At 30.1% G+C, this 24,356-nt stretch overlaps 1 protein-coding gene across 1 annotated transcript in view; it reads left to right on the forward strand.

The window, feature by feature from the left end:
• Positions 1-1,431: 1,431 nt before the first annotated feature.
• The window catches only part of LOC128390274 (zinc finger protein 704-like), a 31,713-nt gene continuing 8,788 nt past the window's right edge, over positions 1,432-24,356 (forward strand). Inside the window, exons 1-2 of the mRNA XM_053349964.1 lie at positions 1,432-3,103; positions 3,542-4,169. Of these exons, the coding sequence (XP_053205939.1) occupies positions 4,013-4,169 (157 nt within the window). The 5' untranslated portion in view covers positions 1,432-3,103; positions 3,542-4,012. The remainder of the gene's footprint in view (positions 3,104-3,541; positions 4,170-24,356) is intronic.

Consider the following 24,356-nt stretch of genomic DNA (forward strand, 5'->3'; position numbering starts at 1 on the left):
AAAAAAGAATGAGAAAATTTGAGTTACATGGAAACCATGATAGAAACTGAATTCTCCCTGAAAACATTGCATGTTATCATTATTACACCTTGATTATCATTACAATTTATTAATTTTCTTCTTCTTTTTATTTCCATATCTTATAACTAATCAACTCAATTCATTTGAATTGATTAATATTCAATAAGAGAAGCAAAAAACAAACAAAAAACTGTCAAAAACATTAACATTCTGATTCGTTAATATTTTCAACAGGTAAGTTTGTAAATCTGAAATTTCAATCAACTCAACTATCCTTTCATCAAGATATTCATCATGCTTCAATCCAGAATCTCTTATCGAGCTCTTCATCGTCCAATGTCATCTCTTTCTCTCCTTTTTTTATTCTTTGATGCCCTGAGGGTTTATTTTAATTTCGTTTTTTTCTTCTTCTTCTTCATCATCATTTTAATGTTCAGAGTAAAAGGCTTGGTGAATACGAAGAAAAGAAAAATAACAGAATTTGATAGAGAACAAAAAAAAAGAAAAAGACAAAATTCGAAAAAAAGAGAAAGAGAAAACTCTTTCATACATCAATTATCTTCCTCATCATCATTATCAAATACTAAAAAAGGGGATGAAGATAAAAAGATGATGATGCAATGGAATTGACAGTTTCATTCATCCTCATCACCCAACAATTAAAGAGCTGCTTTGGTTTCACCGTAATCACAATATACTAATTGATTTGAACTTTAGAATTTTTTGATAAAAATTTTTCGAACTTACAGAAAAAAATATCTCTCACTCAGAATTGAGATTCAAATGATTATCAATGTCAATCAATAATTAGATTAGCATAAACTCAATCAATTAATAGAAAATAGTAAACAATCAATGATTGACCAATAACATTTTAAATTGTTCCCTTGTTTCATTTTTGTACTTAATAAGTTTCACAATCAACAGATTAAACAATTAAACTTAATTGTAAACATTTTACAACTTTTGTTTATCATTTTCTCCCTAATTGTTAAAAGTAACATTGATTGTCATTGATTGACTTTTCAAACATGTAAACAAAGTTAATCATCTCAATCACATTCTCATTGTTTAAATTACTAATTGTTCAATTGTTTTACCACTAATTACATTTTCCAATTATGACTAAAAAGATTAAACATAATCACTTATACATAAATATACAATCAACATCAACATCAATGAGGTAATTAAATGAGAATTTAATTGATTAGTTTAAAAAAAAGTTCGAACAAAAAAAATTCTGGTTTAGTTGCAGAAAAGAAAATTACCGGTACATTAGTTGTTCCGGTATTCGATAGATGGAGCCAGTGGAAAGAATTCCCGTTTTCTTTTTTTTCTTTTTCTTTGTTATTATTTTTTTCTCTTTTCTCTTTAACCAGATATTCTCTTCTCTTCTGACTTGCGCCTCTCTTTTTCTCTTTTTCTCTCTCTCTCTTTCTCTCTTTGTGTTCTCTTTAATTCTCTCTCAGTTCCTTTTCGTTCTGCGATCTTGCAAGTTAACTGATTGCACAATAAAACGAGTAACGTTTTCTTTTCTGGTTTCTCTTTGTGTCTTGATTTCACTTCTCTCTCTCACTCACTATTCTTGTTAATTCTATTCCCTAATAACTTTATCATCATTATCATCACCACAATCATCAACATTACACCATCTTGAGAAGATCAACAACATCAAAGAACATTTTCTCTCTCAATTCTAAAATCATCATCTTTCAGAAAGTGTCAACATTTTTGTCTCTCTTTCTCTCTCTCTCTCTCTCCAATCAATATACTCAATTAACTTAAATATATGCACATAGTTGAATGTACATATAACTGAAAAATTTCATCTTCTATTTTGTGAAAACATTATTTTTCTGTTTGATAAAATTACAACAGTTTAAGAGAAACAAAGTAAAATTTGAAAGCTTATTTACTTTGTCACCAACTATAAGCTCTATCATCTTAATTTACTTGAAGCTTTTTAAATCAATATTTTAATTGAAAATTAACATCACCGGTTTACCATCATCATCATCATCATTGAAAAAGAGAGGAAGAGAGAGATAGAGAGGGAGATAGAGAATCATCAATATTAAACCCGAAAAAAGTTCAACCAGAATCAACACAATAACAACAACATAACCAGATTTTGTTTTTCTTTCTCCTCATCATCACCATTTCTCTCTCTCTCTCTCTCTTTCTCTTTATTTCTCTCTCTTCCTCTCTCATTCTCACTTTTGGTAAAAAAAGCTTGACCTACAATCATCTTCCTGTCATAATAAATTTAATATCTTTCCTGGTGCTTTTCCTCTTTATCATCGGTAAAAGGTCTTTACATTTTGTCAACTCTTTCAACATTACATCATCATCATCACTTGACAACAACAATAAGGAATAAAAAAACGAATAACCTAAAGTTTAAGCGAAGAAAAAAAGTCACCAGTTTTTTAATTTTCTCTCTATTTAATGTTTATCATTATTCTATTAGAGAAATAGAGAAAATTTATATTCCAAGTTGAGAAAACAAGGGAACCAGTAACGACGAAAAGTAAACCAGTTTTTTCTCTTCTTTTTCTCTCTCCCTCTCTCTCAGTTTCTCTCTCTCTCTCTCTTTTCTGGTGCAAACCATTAACACTTGATACCAAGAGAAACAACAACAACATTCAACTCAAACCGATCGTAACATCAAAACGTCAAAATCTTTACCTTTTCTACATAAAGAGTGTTTCTTTCAATTACTTTCCTTCCTCTCGTAACAAATTGATTGCCTCATCATTTTAATTCGCAATCTTTCAAGTAAATTTAATCCAATCATCAATTTCATTCTCTCTCAGTGTTTATCTCAACAATTGATTCAACTTTTCTCTCTCGTCGTAATTAGTGTTTACCTGTGTTAACGCCGCAAATTGATTGTACTTAATTATTGTTTTTTCTTCTTCTCCTTGTTAACTGTCGACACTTTTGTTTCTTTTTTGTGATTCGTTGAAAAAAAGGTTGACTTTCAAAAGCTCAATATCATCTTCTTATTATCATTTGGAACTAGTGATCATTATCATCAATCGTTTAAAGAGAAAAACGAAACAAAGAGAAGAAAACGGTAAGTTTTTCTTCTCCCGAGAGAAGAACATGTTCTCTTTTCTCTTTCTTTTCCTCTTTCTCTCTTTTTCTCCTCTTTCTCTTCTTCACTGTCAAAATGAAAGAAAAAAGTGTAAACAAAGAAAATTCTTTACTGTTGGTTTTCTGTTATTTCACTTTTTCCTTTCTTTTGCTTTTCTCTTCTCTCTCTCTCTCTCTCTCTCTCTCTCTCTCTCTCTCTCTCTCTCTCTCTCTCTCTCTCTCTCTCACTCACTCACTAATTTATAACTTTTTTTATTCTCTTCTCCCCTTCTCTCCTTCTTTCTCTCTCTCTCTCCTCCCCTTCCTCCTCCCACATTTTGACAAAACTGTTTACATCATGAAACTTGCAATTGCGGTAACATGAAACCTTCATTACCATGATAATCATGATCAACTCACTCACACATCAAACATCAAGTCCAATTTATTTGTATTTTAATGCCTTGTTATGTGTGTGACTACCGGTGAATAAAATCTCGGTGAAAAAACAACAACAGAAAATCAACAACCGATACCAGAAGTCAACTAATAATAAGAGTAACAACAAAAAGGGAATCCTGTTGACGGAAGAGGAACTACATCAACAAGAAAGAAACAAGAATTGACAGAATCAAAAAGAATCAATCAAAGCAAAAAAAAGGAACCATTAGGAATCCAATTGGAAAAGTCGAATAAAAGAAAACAAAAAAAACTCAATTTAAATTTAAAAAATGTTCTTGTGATTATTCATTTGACGATCATCGTTCTCTCATCATCATCACTTAATCTCAATATTGATTATCATCATAATCCTCTGGAACTGTTTGTTTTGGGTGATCATTGATTAGTGAGGAAAATCAACCAAGAAAAAGATAACAAAGTAACTAATTGGAACCTTGGAATAAACAAAATGTCGCCGGTGACCATTGAATTACGAAAAGGACGAAAACGACGTCCAAGTAACAGTCTCGAAGATGGAGATGATCCAGTTATGGATGATTGTATGGCTGCCATGGTACTCATGAGTCTTTCATGTTCTCCTAAATCTACTTTCATTCCTAATAGAGGTAAGAAGTTGATTTTTTTCTCATCCTCACCATCTTCTAAGATGATAGTTTCTATTAATACATGTAGATATTTTTTGTTTCTAATATTGATTAATGAAAACACAAAAAAAGTATTACAGCATATCTCTCTCTCTCTCTCTCTCTCTCTCTCTCTCTCTCTCTCTCTCATCTACGCACAAACCTTTTTTTTCTATTTCCTGCAACTTTTCATCTTTCTTTCTTTGTTACTTGATTTCTCTCTTTTCTTCACCATCATCTCTCTGGATATACCAGTTTCAACCAGTATCTTTTGCTCAGGTTTCTTAGATCCTCAGGATCTAAGATGTAAACTGATGTTACTGTCACTCTGCTCTTGATCTTCATTCTCATTTCTCTCTCTCTCTCTCTCCCCTCCCTCCCTCTATTTTATATTTTTCCATCACTATTTCTGATGTTGAATAATTGTCAATTATCTTATACATCGAAATGTTCATTGTCACACTTTCTCTGGTTACATACATAACTGTTTTCGGTCAAATCAACAACATTTTTCATCCTCATCAATTTCGCTCTCTCTCACTCTCTCTCTCTCCCCACTCTTCCTAATCTTGTTGGGTTGTTACCTAAGAAAAATAAGGAAAGAATATATTATTATCAATAATGTTGACAATTTCGACAAGATTTAGCCAATTGATTGAAATTATGATTATTATTTATCATCATAATTATCAATATTGGTCTTAACCCTGAGGGGTTTGATGTTATCATTCATAACCACAACGATTGGACATTAGTGAGTTTATAAAACAGCAACACAACTCTAACAGTATTAATAACCAATGATGTTAATGGTAAAGTTCCCGGCTTTTTTTCCAAGTAAATTATCATCAATGATGATAACTGGATGATAGAGGTTTTAATAATTATTTGCAATCTTTTTCTCTTCTTGTAAGCTGATTGAGTGATGATAAAGAGCTGACATTTATTGTACTTGATATAATATATAAAAACATAATATAATGTATTATATAAACATACATGTCGCTCTTTTTTTCTCTGCTGTTTTTATTATTATTATTATCTAATTTAATAGACAATATAAATTGTTTACCATCGTCATCACTGTAGATAGACAGATAGAGAGAGAGAGAGAGAGAGCAGAAAAAATTGTACTGCCTTTAAAGTTTCTCTCTCATTTACTCCCACCAGCTAACTCCCTTTTTGTTGAGGATGCCAACAAGGTTAATAACATCAAGTTTATGTTATCATCTCCTTATGATTTTTTCCCCTTCATCATATGATTTTTATGATGATTATCATTATGTTGATCCACTGATGATGAAAAAAAGCTTATTCTCTCTCTCTCTCTCTCTCTCTCTCTCTCTCTCTCTCTCTCTCTCTCTCTCTCTTCTTTCTTTCTTTCTTTCTTTCTTTCTTTCTTTCTATCTGTTGCTTCTGTAATGTTAACATCCACTGGGAACATTTCAATTGATTATTGTAAACCAACGACAATTTTTCAATTGTAGTGGTTAGTTTTTCTTTGTTTAATGATAACTTGATTGTAGACAATTGAAAATTATTTTGATTATTATCATGTGATTAACACAATTGTGTAATTAAATTGTATTCAAAGACTATGATGTTTGACCTGATTTTCATGCCTATTGTGTGATCATCATGAGTTAAACCTTGCGTTTGTTTATGATATTATATTACACTTACTTTTTCACTTTATTAGTATATAAATTAACTGTTATATTATTGTACATGTCCAGTTAATACTGTGAAATAATTATACAATCCAGGTATAGAGAGTTTCAATTACTTGGGTCATCATGATATTAATATTTTGACCCAATTTTCTCCAAAACTTAATTCATTCAATAATCAATTTTTGTAGGAAAAAATTTAATAATCATTTGTCCTCGTGAACATCATCATCATAATTTACGTAATCGCCTAAATCGTTTAATCATTTCAATTTACCGTTCATTTATTTTGCAACTAGAAGAGGGAGAGAGCGAATACGACAAAGAGAGAGAGAGAGAGAGAGAGAGATATGAAAAAGATGAATGAATATAATCAAATTTTCTATGTTGTTAATAATGATGATGATGGTGATGATGATAAGAAGATGAAATTGCGTGTTTAACTCAGCTTAAAAATCGAGATAAATTCAACGAAGAGGAAGAAGATGATGATGTTGATGAAAAAAACGAGAGCAAAGGTAAAGCAAGAGTTATGACGATGTATTAATATTTGCAAAAGTAGGATAGGGAATATTATTGTTGAAATAAGTACCTTTAACATCATCATCGTAATCATCATTATCATCATAATCATCAGGCCTGTTCTGTACAAAATGATTCTGATCAAACGAATCATATTTACCATATTCATGGATGAAAGAATCTGAGTTTATCCCTTCTCTCACTCACTCTTTGGCTCACTCTTTTTATATCATCTATCTTCTCCCACCCAATTAAATTTGGCATTAACAACAATGCTTCTAGGAAGTTATATCCAAGTGAATGAGATGATGATAATGATGATGATGATGATGATGATAGTAAAAGTTAGAAAGGAAAAATAGAAAGAGTAAATTTTTGGGTGAATAGATGAGCTCCATTGAAACAACAGTACTTTGTATTGTTATGTATCTAAATGTGACTCTGAAGAAGATGAGAGAGTTAAAAAGTCAGTTAGATGGAAAAGATGGAGAAATGAAAGAAAAGTAAAATGCCATTGGTATAATGAGGATGATAATAGATGTCAGAGGCAAAGATGTTGATGGAAAGAAAGTGAGAAGCAGTAAGTGAGTTAGTAAGAAAGAAAGAGTGAAAGTGATGATGAAAAAAGAAGACATCGAAAAGGAATAACGATGTGGCTTCGAGGCAAAATAATTCTATTTTAGGTTCTTTTTTCTTTATTTTATTCTGTGGGAAAAACAGAAGGAGGTAGAAAGAAATAAAAGAGAGCAAAGGACATCAAGTTAGAGACCAAATAGAAAGAGAGAAATACAAAGGTAGAAAGAGAAGAAGAGGAAAAAAAGGGAAAAGGAAATGAAAGAATTGACTTGGATTTGGTTTGAATTTTGTAACATAAGCTTAACCCGAATAATTTTGATTACAAGCTACATGATTCCAATGATTTTCTTGCCATGTTATTACATCAGATTCAAGTTTCTCCCTTTTTCAATTGTGTACCAAAGCTTATTATTCAGAAATGTAACCAATAATTATTATAATAACTGCACAATATACACACTAATGATGATAATGTTCCTCCTTTATGTGTAGGCTGTACTAAGCAAACTTATTATGTAACCCAAAGATGATTTAGAGAGAGAGAGAGAGAGTTTCTAACTTTGATTGTTGTTTTTTGTTTTGTTTCGCTGTTGTAATTACATTTGATGTTCAATGTTTGTTGCTAGATGAATTCAATCATTAGATTGAAGAAGGATAAATAATAAAATAAAAGGTGCCCTTCAATTATATTATTAGAATGATGTTGATTATGGAATGATAGAGATTCATCATGATGAAAAGTCATCGGTCTTTGCTTATTGTCATTAACATCACGGTAAATTCCTGACAATCTGACGTTGAACTCACTGTTGACATAGTGAGAAACATTGACAGCAGAAATCAGAAAGAGAGGGAGAGAGAGAGAGAGAGAGACAATTTCATTGATACCTCTTGTCGTTAAGTGTAACATTGACTATTTATTATTTAGTTGATAAGTAAACAGTTAACAACTTCAATTATAATTCATATGTTATATCATTATTATTACCATAGAAAACATCATATCAGAAAGTTATATAATCGTGAGCATATAAACAATCAGAATAAACCAGAAGGTGATAGATTAACTGAATAATTTCCTTCAGATAAAACTGATTTTATTTTCTAATCTCTAATCCAAATGAAGATGAATAGAAGAGAGAAAAAAACATCAATAGATGTGAAGAGTTGTAAAGATAAAGATTAAAACACAATACTAATAGGGAACAATCAAGCTAGACAATTAATCAACAAATCACAATCAACCTAATCAATTTTCATCATCAACCATCATCTTGAATTCAGTTGTGCAAACAAACAATCAACACACAAACAGACACACCATAGATTTCAATCAAATTGAATTGATAATGATAGAAACTCATTAACTTGCAGTAGTTAACCAATTGTTTCCCTTTGATTAACTCTCTCTCTCTCTCACACACACACATGCTGATATTATTACATGATTGTTAATAATCATGACGATATATCTACAACTGAATATACATTTGCTGAATAATAGGAACAGAAAAAAAACAAATCTCTCTCCCTCTCTCTCAATTAAAGTAAAGAGTTAAAAGTTATCATTAACTATCATGAGATTATGATAATAATCATGATCATGATTATGAAAGCTAATCATGGTAATAATAATCATTTTATACTCCATTTATCTTGTCTCTCTCCTTTTCTCATTCTCTCCCAATGTATATATTAATTATAACCAAGAGATTGATATGATTTTTATTTTACAAGGGAGAGGATGAGAGTTAATGAGAATCTTTTGTTCGAGCAATAATATTGTAATTACAGCGAAAAAGTTTCTAAAAGAAAAAGAAAAATCGACGAAAAAAGAAAATCTCTTTTTTTCTAAATAGCGAACACAAATTATTCTAAAAGTAAAATTAAGTGCCAGTTATAATAACCTCGAATATGATATTAGCAATATTATCATGAAATAAATTGCAATCAACGGTTAGTGTTGATTGTGAAGCCTTGAAACATAAACACACAAAATTCAGTTTACATTGAACATTAGCTAACACAATCTATTGATGTTATTACTTTAACAAGAACATTAAAAAAAATTGTTCTCTTTTTAGAAGATAAAAAAGAGAAAACTTAATACAACCTTACCATTTCCAAGTTGCACATTATTAGGTTATTATTTCAAATTCATGATACCAAGAACTTTTCATGTTCTTATTCATTTTAATCAGCTGGAAAAATGAAAAAAAATGTCTTGTTGTTTTCTTGTCTAATTGTAGCAAAAATTTTCATATTTTTCATATCGAAGTGTTTATCATGAGATAATCACTTCGATAATAGATTGAATTATTATTTTTCTCTCGCATTTGTAGTAATATTATATTGAGAGCTATTATCATGGTGATAATTGATTTTTACCTTGAAAGTGCAATAAAAAAAGTGATGTGTTGAAATATTTCATCATTATTTTTTTGTTATGATAAATTTGATATGAAAACTTTTGACCATTTCAAGCTTGACCCAAGGAGAGAAAGAGAGAAGTGGAAATTAGGTCTTGGTCATTGTGAAAGATTGGGCAATAACGATGATTATCATTCTGACATTACATTGCTATTGTATTTTTCTAGGTTGATTATATCTTTATCGATAATATATAACCATGAAGATGATGATGCTGATGGTGATTCTGATGTTGAAAGATTATGATTAGTTAAGTAAGTAAATATAAAGAAGAGAGGAAAAGATTTCTCTGTAAATTATGATCATGATAAGAAATGGTTTTTGGGAGTTTTCATCATGGGGAAACAGTAGATTTGAATGGATTACATGAAACTAACTCTTTCCTGCTAATAAATTGCTCATAATCGGTATTATTATTATGATAATAATACCAATTATCATTATCATTATGATTATTGTTGTTGTTTTTGTTTTTATTTCCATATTACAGAGGAAAAGAAAGAAAAAAAAAGTTGAGCTAAAATATTCAGTCAACAATATCATTATGATTCTGATGATGATGATAATGACAATAGTAATAATAATAACACAATGCAATATATATTTTTTCATACATGTAATGCAATGTTGACCATTGGTCATTGATTAACAACACTGATGACTGGAACTGGCTTGATGATATTAGATGATAATACAATAAAAACACTAGAGTAACATTGACAATAAAAAAAACATTAGATTATATCATCAATTGTATATTGTGAGTGTATAGTTTGTATCATTTACTTGCGAGGTATTAATCCTTGTCTAATTGATCTTGTCAGATAGTCCAATTGTTTTTAATAATGTTAATAATAATGATATCAAAGATAAGTGAACATTTCATGTTACGATGAGGATGAGATTCTATCTGCTATTATGAATTAAATGTTCAGTTGAAAAGTTATATAAGGGAGAGCTGAAAGATGAATAATAATAAAAGGATGATCAAATATAATCATTGTAAAAGATAATGAGTAAGATAAAAACATTATTAGATTTTTTTTTCCTCCAACTGCAATCATTGCAAATGGTAAACACTTTGATAGTAAAAATTGTGAAAAAAGTATATCAATACAATGAAAATTTCACTCCAAGGCATTTGAACATCTCATTTATATTATTACCAAACTATTATCAGAATTATATTAAATATTCTGGTGCTTTTTTGTATCTTTTTTTTTGTTATATCTTCTTATATCATTTAAACTCCTTTAAATTTATCATTCAGTTGTTGTTGTTGTTATTGTTGTTATTGATGATGATTTTGACAAAAGTACTTGAATGAACTTTACTCAAGTTTTACTCGATAGTAGAAAAATATTGTCAACATTTCCTAGTATATAAAATAATAGTATTCCTTACGGCATAAACCATATTCTAAGCTGGAAAGAAAAATTTAAATTCTCTCCCTTTTTATTTCCCTGCTCTTATCTCTCATGCTCATTCTGTTCCATGGTGATAATATCACCATGATTCATAATAATATCTAATGATAATGAGAAGTGAACACACAAACTATTTTAATAATAATATTGTAGATATGAAAAACGTTCCCAAATATTGTACAACTGTTACTTTTTGTTTCTCATTCATAAATTGCTCTAAAGTCAAATTTAAATAACTGTAATAACCTTAAATACATCTAGAAAATATATCATGAAATAAACTTTCATGGTGAACATTGTAAAATGTATATGTTAGATGAATAGATGAGTGAGAGAGAAGAGAAAAAGAGAGTAGATGATTTGAAGAAATAACGATGAAATTGCTTTAGAATGAGAAAGTAACATTGAATCTTTTTTTTACTGTATAACAGTTGATACTTTGTATTTCTAATGGTTTCATCGATTTTACATTCTTTGTTTCTATCAATTCTTTCTCTCAGTTTATCATTCTCTCTTTTGCCCTCTCTCCCCTCTCTTTTATCATCAGCATTGCTCTCTCTCTCTCTCATTCTCTCCATTCTTTCACATTCTCAATAGGATTACCAGCTCTGAACTTTCCTTCATTTACCTCATACCGATGATTTTCATCTCTTACTATTTCGTCATCATTTCTCTTTCGATACTCTTTCCTCTCTCTCTCCCTTTCTTTCTTTCATCTTTTCGTCATCTTCTTCTTGTATGCTCACTATTATATGAATGTATCATTTTCATGCCAATTTAAATGCTTTCCTAATTGGATGAACATTATCGATCCTATCAACTTTTTTACTACCACGAATTTCGCCTCGTAGATGATGATAAGAATGATGATGTAGATGATACGCAAGGAAATAGACTCCCAAGGTTTCTCTTTTTTTATTCAACCATCTATTCTCATTTTGCTATTCGCTCTCTCTCTCTCTCTCTCTCTTCCTTTTTCTTTTTATCATCCCTTCTTCTATCGTCTTCCTCATCCCACTCTTATGCTTCGTCTTCATATGAGAAAGTGTTGTTGTTGATGTTGATGGTGAACAAGTTGAAGTTTTTTTCTTCTTCAAAATCATTCATGTAAATAGAAAATGATGGAAAAGAGTAAAAAAGAAGCAGAAAAATGAATTGGAACAAGGAAACGTAATATTCATATACATATTATAACATGTTCCCCATGATATAACTAATATAACAGAATTTTTCGTCTCTCACATTCTCTCGATTCTGATTCTGTGAGAATCAACGATAATGATGATGATGATATGCATACTCACTTAACTTTACATCTTCCTCCTTCATCTTCATCATGAAAAAAAACTCTATGAACGAAAAATTTTTCTTCTTTTTTTCATTCTATCTTGACATTACTTCATCTTCACAATTTGACTCACCCATTTCTGACTATATAACAACTTATCATCATTTCAGAATCATTCCCATCCAAATCATCATCAGAACTTTTTTCCTTTTCTATTGCTATACTGATATAATTTGCATTTGATATTGAAAAACTGGTTACCATGATTTGAATTGAATGTAATGAACCATAACAAGAAACAGTTTTTCAACAAGAATATCATGGAAAAATATTGACTCTCATTTGAGAAATCAAGATAAATTCAGTTATTCTTATTTTCTCATAATAATCATTAGAAATCATCAAATTACAAGAATCAATTCTCATTTGATGTTATCAAATTGTTATAATAGATTTTGTAAACAAAACAGCAAAAGGTTAGATATTATTATTGATTTAATATTATTGAGTTTGATATTCCATATGATTGAAATCAATGTTGGATGTTTATTGTTATCATCATCATTATCATTATTGATTTATTAAATTCCAATAATGAGAAACTCTGTGATATTATCAAATAGTAACAAAACCTTATCGCATCATATCAACATCAAGAAATGGTATTATTATGTTAAAAACTTTTTTCTCTCTTTTCTTACTGATGGAAATGCTGTTTTCTCATTGTATTAGCCTTGATTTACTTTTAAGATTATTTTCTTCATTTTCACCACCATGTTAACAACCAAATGGCATGAATCAAGGAAAATACTATGAACATGAAGCAGAAAGTAAGGTTATACTCATCATCATCAACATAAGTTTCTCTCCTCCCAATATTACAATAGGTTTGGTCTAAAATTAATGAATGAATGAGATGATGATAATGTTGAAGAAGCAACAACAGCATTTTACCATGGCCAATCAATCGTAATTTACTGATTCGTAATACAATGAATGAAGAGAGGGAGAGATGATTTCAAGATGAAGATATGATGATGGTAGTGGTGTGATGGTGGAAGAAAAGGAAGAGAAAGAGGCAACTTAGCCGGCTCTCTGTTTCATTTATCTCTACTTAACATCCTCATCTATCTCCCTCTTTATCTTTCAATTTTTCTTGATATTCTTCCAGCCTCTCTCTCTCTCTCTCTCTCTCTCTCTCTCTCTCTCTCTCTCTCTCTCTCTCTCTCTCTCTATCTTCTTCTCTCTATGTTTCCTTCTTTGACTCTCACCCTTATCTTATTCTTCATTCATTTTAACAGGTTAAAAAAAAATGAACAATTTACTCAATCAGAAAGTTCAAAGTGAAACTTTTGTTTTCATCTCATCATCTTCCTCATCATTCTTATCATCTTCACTCTCTTTTTTCTCTTTTATTTGTAAAAAAAACTGTGAAATAAGATTAAACTGAATCGTGTTAAGCAAATTGAATGAAAAACTTTTCCTTATCTCTCTCCCTCTCTTCTCGAATTGCAAATAGATGCTGATGATCATGTTTTTTTTCTTGCTTTTTACAATAATTTAGTTGGTGGGCATTCTGTTTGAAAGCCTACGAAAAATGTGCTAATAATAATGATTTGGTTGTGTGAGTGAGAAATAGAGGTTATCGTTATTATTATGAGAAAATGATCATCATGAAAGAGTAATATTGTTTTGAATTAATAACATTATTATTTTAACCACGAGGTTTTAAATATCAAATCTCTCTGAAAACTTATATTCTACTTATAATATGAATTTCTACTCAAAAATGAAGAGAAATAAATTTCTGGTTTGTTACGCATATAAACACAACATGAAACACCACTGAGAGCAACATTAGTAACAACCAAACCCAAAGATTATTCTTGGCAAATAAATATATATCTTCACATATATAAACATATTACCTTTGGGATTAATGTTAAATGTTGGTACAACTTATTATCAAAGCTTTAGGTTTATATTTATATCTAATATTAACCTCTTTTTATCCTTAAAACTTTCACTCTGTTAGTGGATATGTATGAGCTTTAACCTTAGTGCTTTTTTTTTCTTTGCTTCATAAATGAGTTTTTCTTTTTTTTTATTCTGCTAAGAGAGAAAAACAAAATCTGAAGAAGAAAACAAAAAGATGATGATAAAGATATGAGGAGAGTTTAGATGGAGAAAGAATATAATTTAAACTTCCGACTCTTCGCTAAGTTTAGTTGTATAACTTTTACGTAGACATAATTAAAGATAAAGTATAATTGAAGCAATGTGATGAAGAAAATAAAAACAAAGAAAAGATTATGATGAGGATGAAGATGAGGATGAAAAGATTAAAGATGACGGCGCATAATGATGATGATTAAAAGTGAAAGAGGAAGAAGAGCAGAAAAAAAAAGACAGAGAATGTTGAAAAATTTATCTCGATAAAAACAATGAACGTTGTAACGAGATTACCAACGAAAGTTAACCCAAAGCGAAGGCTTAATTTGAAAGTACAATCCATTTTCTTGTAGCCAAAACTTTTCCTCTCTCTCTCTCTCCCACTATTTATCTTCTTCTCCTTTATCATCATCTTTCATCTTACTCTCCTAATTTAACCCAATGTCCCGTAAGTTTTTGTCAAGGATAAACCGTTAGTTATAACAATCGGTGAATCAATCTTGTCCCATGTAATTAAATTAAAAACCATTTTCTCGCTTCTTTAACCATTTCTCAATTTAATCTGTTAGATGTATTAACTGGAATCCTTCATCTTCATCTTCATCTTCATCCTTTATCATCATTTTCTTGTTTTTAAATCTCAATCATTTGCTTTTGTCTCTCTCGAAACTTTTTCTTCGTCATCATCTTATTTCTCTCTCTCTCTCTCTCTCTCTCTCTCTCTCTCTCTCTCTCTCTCTCTCCCTCTTTCACCTTCTTTATCCATCCATTTCTATTCAATCTCTTTGTTTGTCTTTCTAGCATCTATCGTCTTCATCTGATTATCATCGGCTATCTGACAATAACAAGCACTTCATATTGAGTTTGATTTAAACCAAGTAACCTATTCATCTCTTTGCAGTTGATTTTGTCATCATCATCTTAATCATCATCTCATTGATAACTTCCATTGCTTGTGTTGTTGTTGTTGTTGATGTTGATGATGTTTTTTATATTTGCTCATCATCTGATGCATCAATCTATCCAAGTCCTTTTTCCGTTAATCATCATTATTATCATCTAGCTTTTTCTCTTTCTTTATCTTCTCTTTTTCTGTTATTATTATTATCACAAGGAAATATAATAGACAAAGACTTATAATCATTCACTCACTTAATCTTTATCTCTCTTACACTCAGAATATATTAATGAACAAAATAAGGTAAAGGAGAGCAAATGAGAGACTCTCTGATAACTGAATGACTTGTTTCCAATTCCAATTCCCATTACAATTATAATTATTTCACTTTTGCAGACATCACAGTATCAAACTAATGGCACTAATTAATTATAATCATTAGCTTGTTGCTTAGGAAATATTTTCGATCGAATAACTTTCTCTCGATCATTCATTTCCTATTCAGATCTAAATGATATTTGATCTTAATCTTGATCCAAAAACATGAACTTTGTCATTAAAATACGGTTAATATTAATTAGTATTTCTCTCTTTTGATTGTTTTTTCTTTTCATCTATGTTTTAATTACATTAGGTTAGAAAATGTTGATAAATGATTGAAAAATTAACACCATAAAAGTAAGCAAATTGTAACAAAATGCCCTTAGGTTTGTAAATTAATTTATGGTGTTGATGATATGTTGATAATGATGAATCTTGAAGATCGCCAATAGATGCAATTGAAATGTGAAGACAATAGGAAACCGGGTGAAGATGTTTCCATCCGTCAATCTTTCAAAATTTTCCCTCATCATGATAAACATTTTGCTGTTACAATATGATATGAACATGAAATGCTAATGATAATAACTAGGAAGTAGGATGAAACCGTATGAAGGAGACGGAGAAGAAGATGATGTGCTGGGGTATGTTTATGATAAGAAAAAAAATCAGTGCCTAGTAGCTGTAAACCTTAGTTATTGCAGGAGTCACATCAAGAGCCTTAAACATTATGTGTGAGTGTAAGATTGAAAGGCAAAAGTGCTTAACAAGGTTTTTAAATAAGATGAGAAGAGAGAGAGAGAGAGAAAAAAAAAGAGAGGGAGATGATTATCAAGGAGGAAAAAAAGTGAAGCAAAACAAATCGGCATTGAAATGAATGCTCCCTGTAGTGATCTCTCTCCTGATCCTTCCTTCCCTGCCCTCCCTCAATAAAATGAGTAAGAGAAAGATAGATAGATAGATAGAAAGAAAGAAAGAAAGAAAGAAAGAAAGAAAGAAAGAAAGAAGAAAGAGAGAGAGAGAGAGAGAGAGAGAGAGATGTACGATTGCAGTGAAGAAGCGCAGCTCACTAAGACAAGGAAGACGAAAAGTAGAAGAGTAAGATTTGACCTGGAAGATTGAATTGGCCTGGGCCAGGTCGTTTATCCCTGGATGGCCTGGCCTAAATGGGCCTCACCAAATAAATATATTGGTATGAATGTGAACAGCTCCTTGATATAACCTCCTTTTCATCATCAACATCTCCCTCTCTCATTAATCTTTATCATTGTGATCCTTTTATGTTTGTATGCATAAAAAACCGTTTGGTCCCTTGGAATCACTTTTTTGACATTAAACTGACAATATCTTTTTCCACATAGGCTCTGATTGCACAAGAAGATGTTGATAAAGATGATTATACAGATAATAATAATGTAGATGATGTAGGTAGACTTGAGATGAATAAAACTACCCACCTCTCTCTCTCAATCTCTCTTTCTAATGTTCTTTCTTTTTTTGCAAAAAAAAATTCGATTTATCAAACAATTGATATCATTGCCCAGCGAAAAAGATTATACAGAAAATGCATTTAACAGTTTTTTACTGATTTTTTCTTCTTCGTGTAAATTGCTTTAGACTAGATCAACAAGATCTCCTTTATATTTATACTATTGCTGATCCCCTGTTCTCATCATCATCATCATCATCATCATCATCACAATCTCTTCCCTTTACCTTCTTTTGAGTTGCAATATCATCATCACCATAATCGTTATTATCTTAATACACATTTTCTTTTCTTTCTCAATCTCTTCAAGAGATTGACACTTCATTCTGATGATAATTTATTATTTATCAACATAATTATTGTAAATGCATTTAACATCATTATCACCAGCAGTAGTAATGATGCTTATATTAGTAATGTGGTATCATCTTTTTTTTCATCATCAAGCAACATCATTAATTAGCATTAACATTATGTGCAAATAAATCTTTTCTTTTCCAATCATGGATTGAGTGAGAAAAAGGTTTCTCTCTCTCTCTCTCTCTCTCTCTCTCTCTCTCTTCACTAGTTAATCATATCAACTTTACCTTGATTCTCACTTCCTTAACCTACAAAGGTGTTGACAGGATTGACTTATCATCATCTTTTTCTCTTCCTTCTCTTCCTCCTTTTCCAATGAAAATAAGTCAATGTTGATCTTGTGAGTATGAAGAATGATGAAAATGATGATAATTCTGTTATTCTATCTTTTCTCTTTTCCATTCACTGTTACCATGAAAATATAATTTTCTTCTCAATTCCATGTCCTTGATGAATATCTTTATTCATCTTATTCCCGCCAGAATAAATTTCCAATTATTATTCTGCTTATCATCATAATTCTATGTGCTTGGTGTGTGACAATCAGCAGAAAAACAATAATAACTAATCACAATCAATTTTACTTGTTCCTTGATTAGTATCCTAAAAATAGATTACAATCTAATCTAAAATTATTTATATATAAAAATAAATTGATTTTAATATAATAATTAAGTTTTGAGCGCAAATCAATTTCATTTTTACCTTATCACAATTAAGTAGCATTTCCGTGTCCACAAATAAAAACACAATTAACAATCATATTGAATCATTTCTATCTTCATACACAATTGATTAATTAGAGGGAATGAAATTAAAGAAATCAGCTCATATAACTCTCTCTCTCTCTCTCTCTCTCTCTCTCTCTCTCTCTTGGTTGTTAATTAATTGCAACAATTTATTCAATTGGCAAAGACAACTAACTGCAATTAGAATCATTTGTTGTTGTTTTTCAATGTAATATAAATGAAAAAACCTCAAACGTGCTCATAAATATTCATTTGCATTATCCTCATCATTTACATTTACCAGGGATATTATCATGCATTTTTAACCCAATCAATAACAATTTACAATGTTACAAGATTCACTATTTAAACTGAATAATGTATTTTTGTTTTAAATCATCATTATCATCCTTTGACTCTGTTCCTTAATCATCATGATCATAATCAAACTATTACAACAACAATTATACAAACTGAGCAAGAAAAAAATAGGTCAATACAAGTTTGATTGTATAATTCACTAGATGGCAATACAATGAAAATTTGACCTTACCTTTTAGTTGAGAGGTTAAATTGTAAGGTTAAATTTTTTGATAAAAACAAAATAAAATCTTACAACTTTATATATATAAGATAGTAATAAAAAAAATGTTAACAATGTGATTGGTAAACAATTTAATTAACCTTTTGTTGTTGTTTCAAATGCTATCAAATATTGAATCAAATTAGCTTGATAATATTAACCATTATTTAAGTTAAATTGTTGGTTAATAATTGATAACAATCAAGTTAACTATTCACCACAACAACATTAACAAACACCACCAGTAACAAGTTTATCTTTAACCATTAACCAGAATTTGATTCATTTTTCACCGTGACTATCATGAGTGATAACAAAAAATTGCCCAATCTCAGAATCAACTCAATCTAATATTTAGCTTACTTGGTTTTTATGTTGTTGTTTTCCTGCTTCTGTGCTGAGCTCATGATAATAATGATGATTACTGTTTGTTAACATGATTATTGCAGCGTGTTACTAAGCTGAGTTTTCAACGCTTTTTAACAATCTTACCACCAATTAGCTGATGAGAAGATAATTGCAGTTAGAGAGAGAGAAAATAGGAGATGAAAAAATGGAGCAAATCAATTATTGATGTTGATTTTTTTTCTTTATCACAAAAAAAAACTTCAAAAAAAAGCAACAAGAAATTAAATCAATGAAAACGATTTTTTTTCGTTGACATTTTTCATAGTCAATTGAACATATCGTTAGGTGTCACCACTTTGGTGAAAGTGTCAAATTGTTGTATTATTAATAAGAAAACAACAAGAAGAAAAAAAATTAACTTTTCCGTTGTTACCAATGATTAAATTGCTGATTTCTTGTTAACTACAACAGTTTTATTATTATCAATGTAATGATGATAATAATACAACATTTGATATTAAATTACTTATGTTTTCTTGTAATGGTTATTATTAAAATATTAATAATGATAATCTTTACACTTTTTCAATTCCATACAAATATTAACACAATGTAACTGGAAACTGTTGATCATCATTAACCTTTAACAATTTTCTCTCTCTCTCTCTCTCTCTCTCTCTCTCTCTTACATTATTTTGTCAATTTACCTTTACTATTTTGATTCGTATAACAATATAACGTTGATTTGATCATTTATTTTGTGTTCAGGAGGATGAGGAGGTTGAAATGAGGATGATGAGGAAAAAAATGAAGATGAAGGTAAAGATTATGATTATTATTCTCATCATCATTGGGTAACTACGTTTTTACCTTTATAAGATGAAACAATATCATCTTTTGCTCATCATCATCATTGTTGTTTTATTATTATTGCTTTTTTACTTACCTTTAGGTTGATTTGTATTGTCTTGTCTTATTCTGATTCTGATTCTTACCTTGACTTTTACCTTTATTTTTTGATTCTCATGTATATTTGTGCATGTGTTGACTTTGGATTACCTTTAGTTGTTTTTTTCTGCTGTTTCTCTGCAAAAGCGGATTAGAAGAATAACAAAAATAGTCAATGTCCCCCAGTATCTCTCTCTCTCTCTCTTTCATCCAACATAAAGCTCGCTCATCTTACCTTTATCTTCATCGGCTAATCATATATCTTTTATTAAAATCATACACTAATATTATATGGTTAATGTCAATGTCTCTTTTTTCGTTGTCACCTTTTCATTTCATCATCTTTTTTCAACCTGATTCTTTCCCTGAGTTTTTACCATGTAACTTTGATGATGAACGTAAATGAAAGATTCAATTTGCTTAATCTCCCCAATCATTTGGCAGTTTTTGCATTAGATTTTTTTCTTCCACTTCTTCTCGTTGCTTCTGTTTTATTTTCATCGCCAAGCAGGATGATAAAGAAGAAGAAGACGATGATGATGGTGTTACTATTGCTACTACTTGCTACTGCTGTTGCTGTTGATGATGATGATGAGCAAAAAAAGATTGGTGAATGTTTAACGAATCATGTTAATCACATAAACACGCTAACTGAATTTGATTATCTGATGAATATTTCATAAACAACAATATTCAATTTCATTATAAATCCCATCAGATTCAGTTAAGGTGAGAATCAGCCTCAGCATCATCATCATGATCAATTATCATTCATCAATTTACAATTTATATTTTTTTCTCTTCCTTCATCTTAATATTAACGCTTTACTTTACCATTTATCCTCTATTATCAATTTTGTTTTTGCCTCTTTTTCCTTGAATACTGAATAACAATCACTTCTAATCAATCTGGTTTTTTCTTTCTTTCTGTACAATCATGAATTCTGCTCATAAATCTGAATGTAAGGGATGAAGAAAAAAGTTCCGAAATTTTCAACTGTTTCCATTACCATGTTAGCAATAACGTTTTTTCCAGAATCAATTTTATTCTGTTACCATGAACTGTTGTCGCCATCTATTGACGTTGATGCAAAAGTTTTTCCATCAAAATAAGGGAGCAAGTGAGCAAGATATTATTTCCTTCTTGGCTCACTGTGTATCCTGGTTTAAACATTGAGATGCTATTAAATTATGAAATTGCTACCATGGTGACACTTAATCTTCCCTTCACCTTAAGCAGCAGCCGCTTATTGGTCAGAAGGAATCAAGAAGGGTTTTATCATAGTGAGTGAGCTAAGCTCCTCTTTTGGTGCTCTCCTCCTTTATTTGGATCAAAGTATTGGTACTCATCTCTGACCGGGAGCGAACGTAAATTTCAGAACAATCAAGATCAGAGGGAATGCCTTACACCGGTGTAATAGCAGAACAGAGAGAGAGAGAGAGAGAGAGAGAGAGAGAGAGAGGGGTGGGAGTAGGGAAGAGGAAGAGATGTTGATAATGTAAAAGAAAAAGAAAGAGGATAAAAAGCCGGTATCGATTCCTCTTTCTTTTCTCTTTCATTTACCTTCTCTCATGAAGCGCATGAGTCGTACTGAGCTTGAGCTATTTTCCATAGGAATTTTTTTCTTCATCTCCCTTACCACTTTTCTATGTTTATTATCATCTGCACTGAATATTTTTGCATATTATCATCAACAACAGATAAAGTGATTATGGTCTCTTCTCTCTCTCTCTCCCTGGCATCATTACCATGATCCTCATTTTGGTTTAACCTTGAAAACTAAATACGTAGCGCTTTGTATGTTTATGTGAACATCTCTTGGATTTCAACACCAAAGATGATTCTCAAAGATACCAACTTATCATCTTAATATTTTGAATATATCTCAATACTTACAGATAATTTCCGTCACTCTCTTTCTATTGGCTTTAAGAATAATTTCATTACCTTCCTCTGCTACATTGCCACCTCACTATCATCATCAACCTCATCTCTCACAGTCACTCAATTTCATCTTCGTTTACTTTTCAAATTAAAGTCACTTTGCCTTAGATATAAAAAAAGGGATTTACTTTATTGTCATTGATTTTTCTTCTTCTCCACTTCATCTCAAAACGAAATTTAAGCAAACAGAGAGAGAATAAATCGAAAGAAAAATCTCTTCACATTTCTTCTTCTCTCATGAAGAGATTATGAAAGAATCAGAAGAAGACGAAACTGATGAAAGGGAAGATCATAATTCCAACGAATGAAGAGAGTGAGAGAGAAAGAAAAAACTCGAAAAGAAAAGATAAAGAAGATAATATTTTATAAGAAAACGCAAAGTGCAGATCACATGAAATGTCATATAAGAGAAGAAGATGAAAAAGAAAGAAAATTTCTTCCAAAGTTATCTCAAGAATCCATGAAGATTATAATTCCTATTAAAGTAAAACTGATATTTGGTGACACTTTCTAAGCGAATGCTAAATGTTCAACTTTCATGATCATTTTTCTTGATAATATTCATTAACTATTCATAATTCCTTATTTAATTTGATCTTTCATTCTCTCATCATGAGTAATTGTATATATTCAATATCTCCATCAATGGATAAAAGATGAAGACAAAACTTTTGTGTCATCTAATGATGATAAGAAATCTGATAATCTTTTCTTGATTACATGAGATCATCAATATTAATAGTGATTAGTTGTTTTTGTCTCATTTTGTCAAATTAAAACCAATTTTGAGAGAGATCTATTCAGTTTATCATGAGCTAAATTCTGATTTCCTTGTCATTCCAATAATCTCAGCTGATTCACTTTCCATCATCCTGATAATGCTAATATTTGAGATAACATTTTAATGATAATATTATGATATTATTTTCATCTTATTTTCACCCAACTTTATTCCTGTTTAAAAGGATGAAGCTTTAGTTTTCCCAGTATAATATAATAATTTTCAGTTTTGAATCTTTACCTTTCTTTATTTAATACATGATGATTATCATGAAATCTAATATAATCTAATATCTTATGAATATAACATCAAAAAAGTATCATAGATTACAGATATTTTGATAGAAAAGAAAAATTCAATTCCAATTCAGAATTCAGGCTTTCTGATTATTATTATTTTTCTATCAGAATTTTGAGAAGCTTAAATCTAAACAAGGTCAGGATAAATAATAACAATAATATCATCATCATCATGGTTATCAAGAAATACAGAATATAAACTTTTAGCCTTTAGTTTTTTTCTCCCAAAAGTTTATCCAAGTTTCAGAGGGAGAAGAAAGTTCTGTACTCAGTATATTATACTGAATTCTGATAATATATATATATATCCATCTATAAATACTCTGTGAGTATGAAAAATGTAATAATAAATATAATACAAAATGTATCTAATGATAAATAAATTTTCTAGTTTATTGAGGCAAAATTTTTCAATTTTCAACTTGGAAGATGATGAGAATTGGGAATAGGAGGTGATGGTGGTAGGAAGAGGGAGGAATAGAGGATGAAGATGAGTGGAGAGGCTTTTCTTCATCATCTCTCTCTCTCTCTCTCTCTCTCTCTCTCTCTCTGAGAAAGTAATCATGAGAAGATGATGAAGATCTGGATGGAAACTGTTAAATTTATATAATATAAAAAATATAATAAAATAGATTGAAAATAAATTTAGGTTACAAATTTTACTGTCAACCATCAATTTGATAAAATGTAATTTACTTTTCTCGATAATAAGATTAACTTTTTATGTGTATGTGAATGTATGTGAGTGCCTCTGAATGATAATTCTGATGATTATGATGGAAGATGTGAAATATTTCCTCATGTTCATCGATATTTTTATCATGATGATTATTTCATTATTACTTCAATGAATCTGAATGAGATTCACACGACTCGATAGTCATTCAAGTGTATGTCATGTTGATTTTGTTTACAACCAGAAAAAGAAAGAGAGAGAAGGAGAAGGAGAAGGAGAATTCAGAATTGAAACAGAAATAATTCAATAGATAAAAATTCATACCGATGATGATGATTCTCTTTGTCCTTAAAATTTTCCTTGCTTCTCTCTTATTCACTTTTCTTCTTGTTCCATATCATCTTCCCCTTACTGAAGTTCCTTTTCTTGATTATCATCATCATCATCATCTCATAATCCATTCGACATTCTTATCATCTAAATTGTTCTGGTGAATGAAAAGCCTCATCTTCCCCTATGATAAACACACACACACACACTCTCTCTCTCTCTCTCTCTCTCTCTCTCTCTCTCTCTCTCTCTCTCTCTCTTAGTTAATCTTTTTATTTCAAGCTCATCATCATCATTATCAAGATGATGATCATTATTTTGTATCATTATCTTTTAAAAACGATGATCGAAGGACTTTACTTGTTTCTTCATCTTTTT

Source organism: Panonychus citri, unplaced genomic scaffold, assembly GCF_014898815.1.
Source record: "Panonychus citri isolate SS breed McGregor unplaced genomic scaffold, ASM1489881v1 Contig00117, whole genome shotgun sequence".
Classification (NCBI taxonomy): domain Eukaryota; kingdom Metazoa; phylum Arthropoda; class Arachnida; order Trombidiformes; family Tetranychidae; genus Panonychus; species Panonychus citri.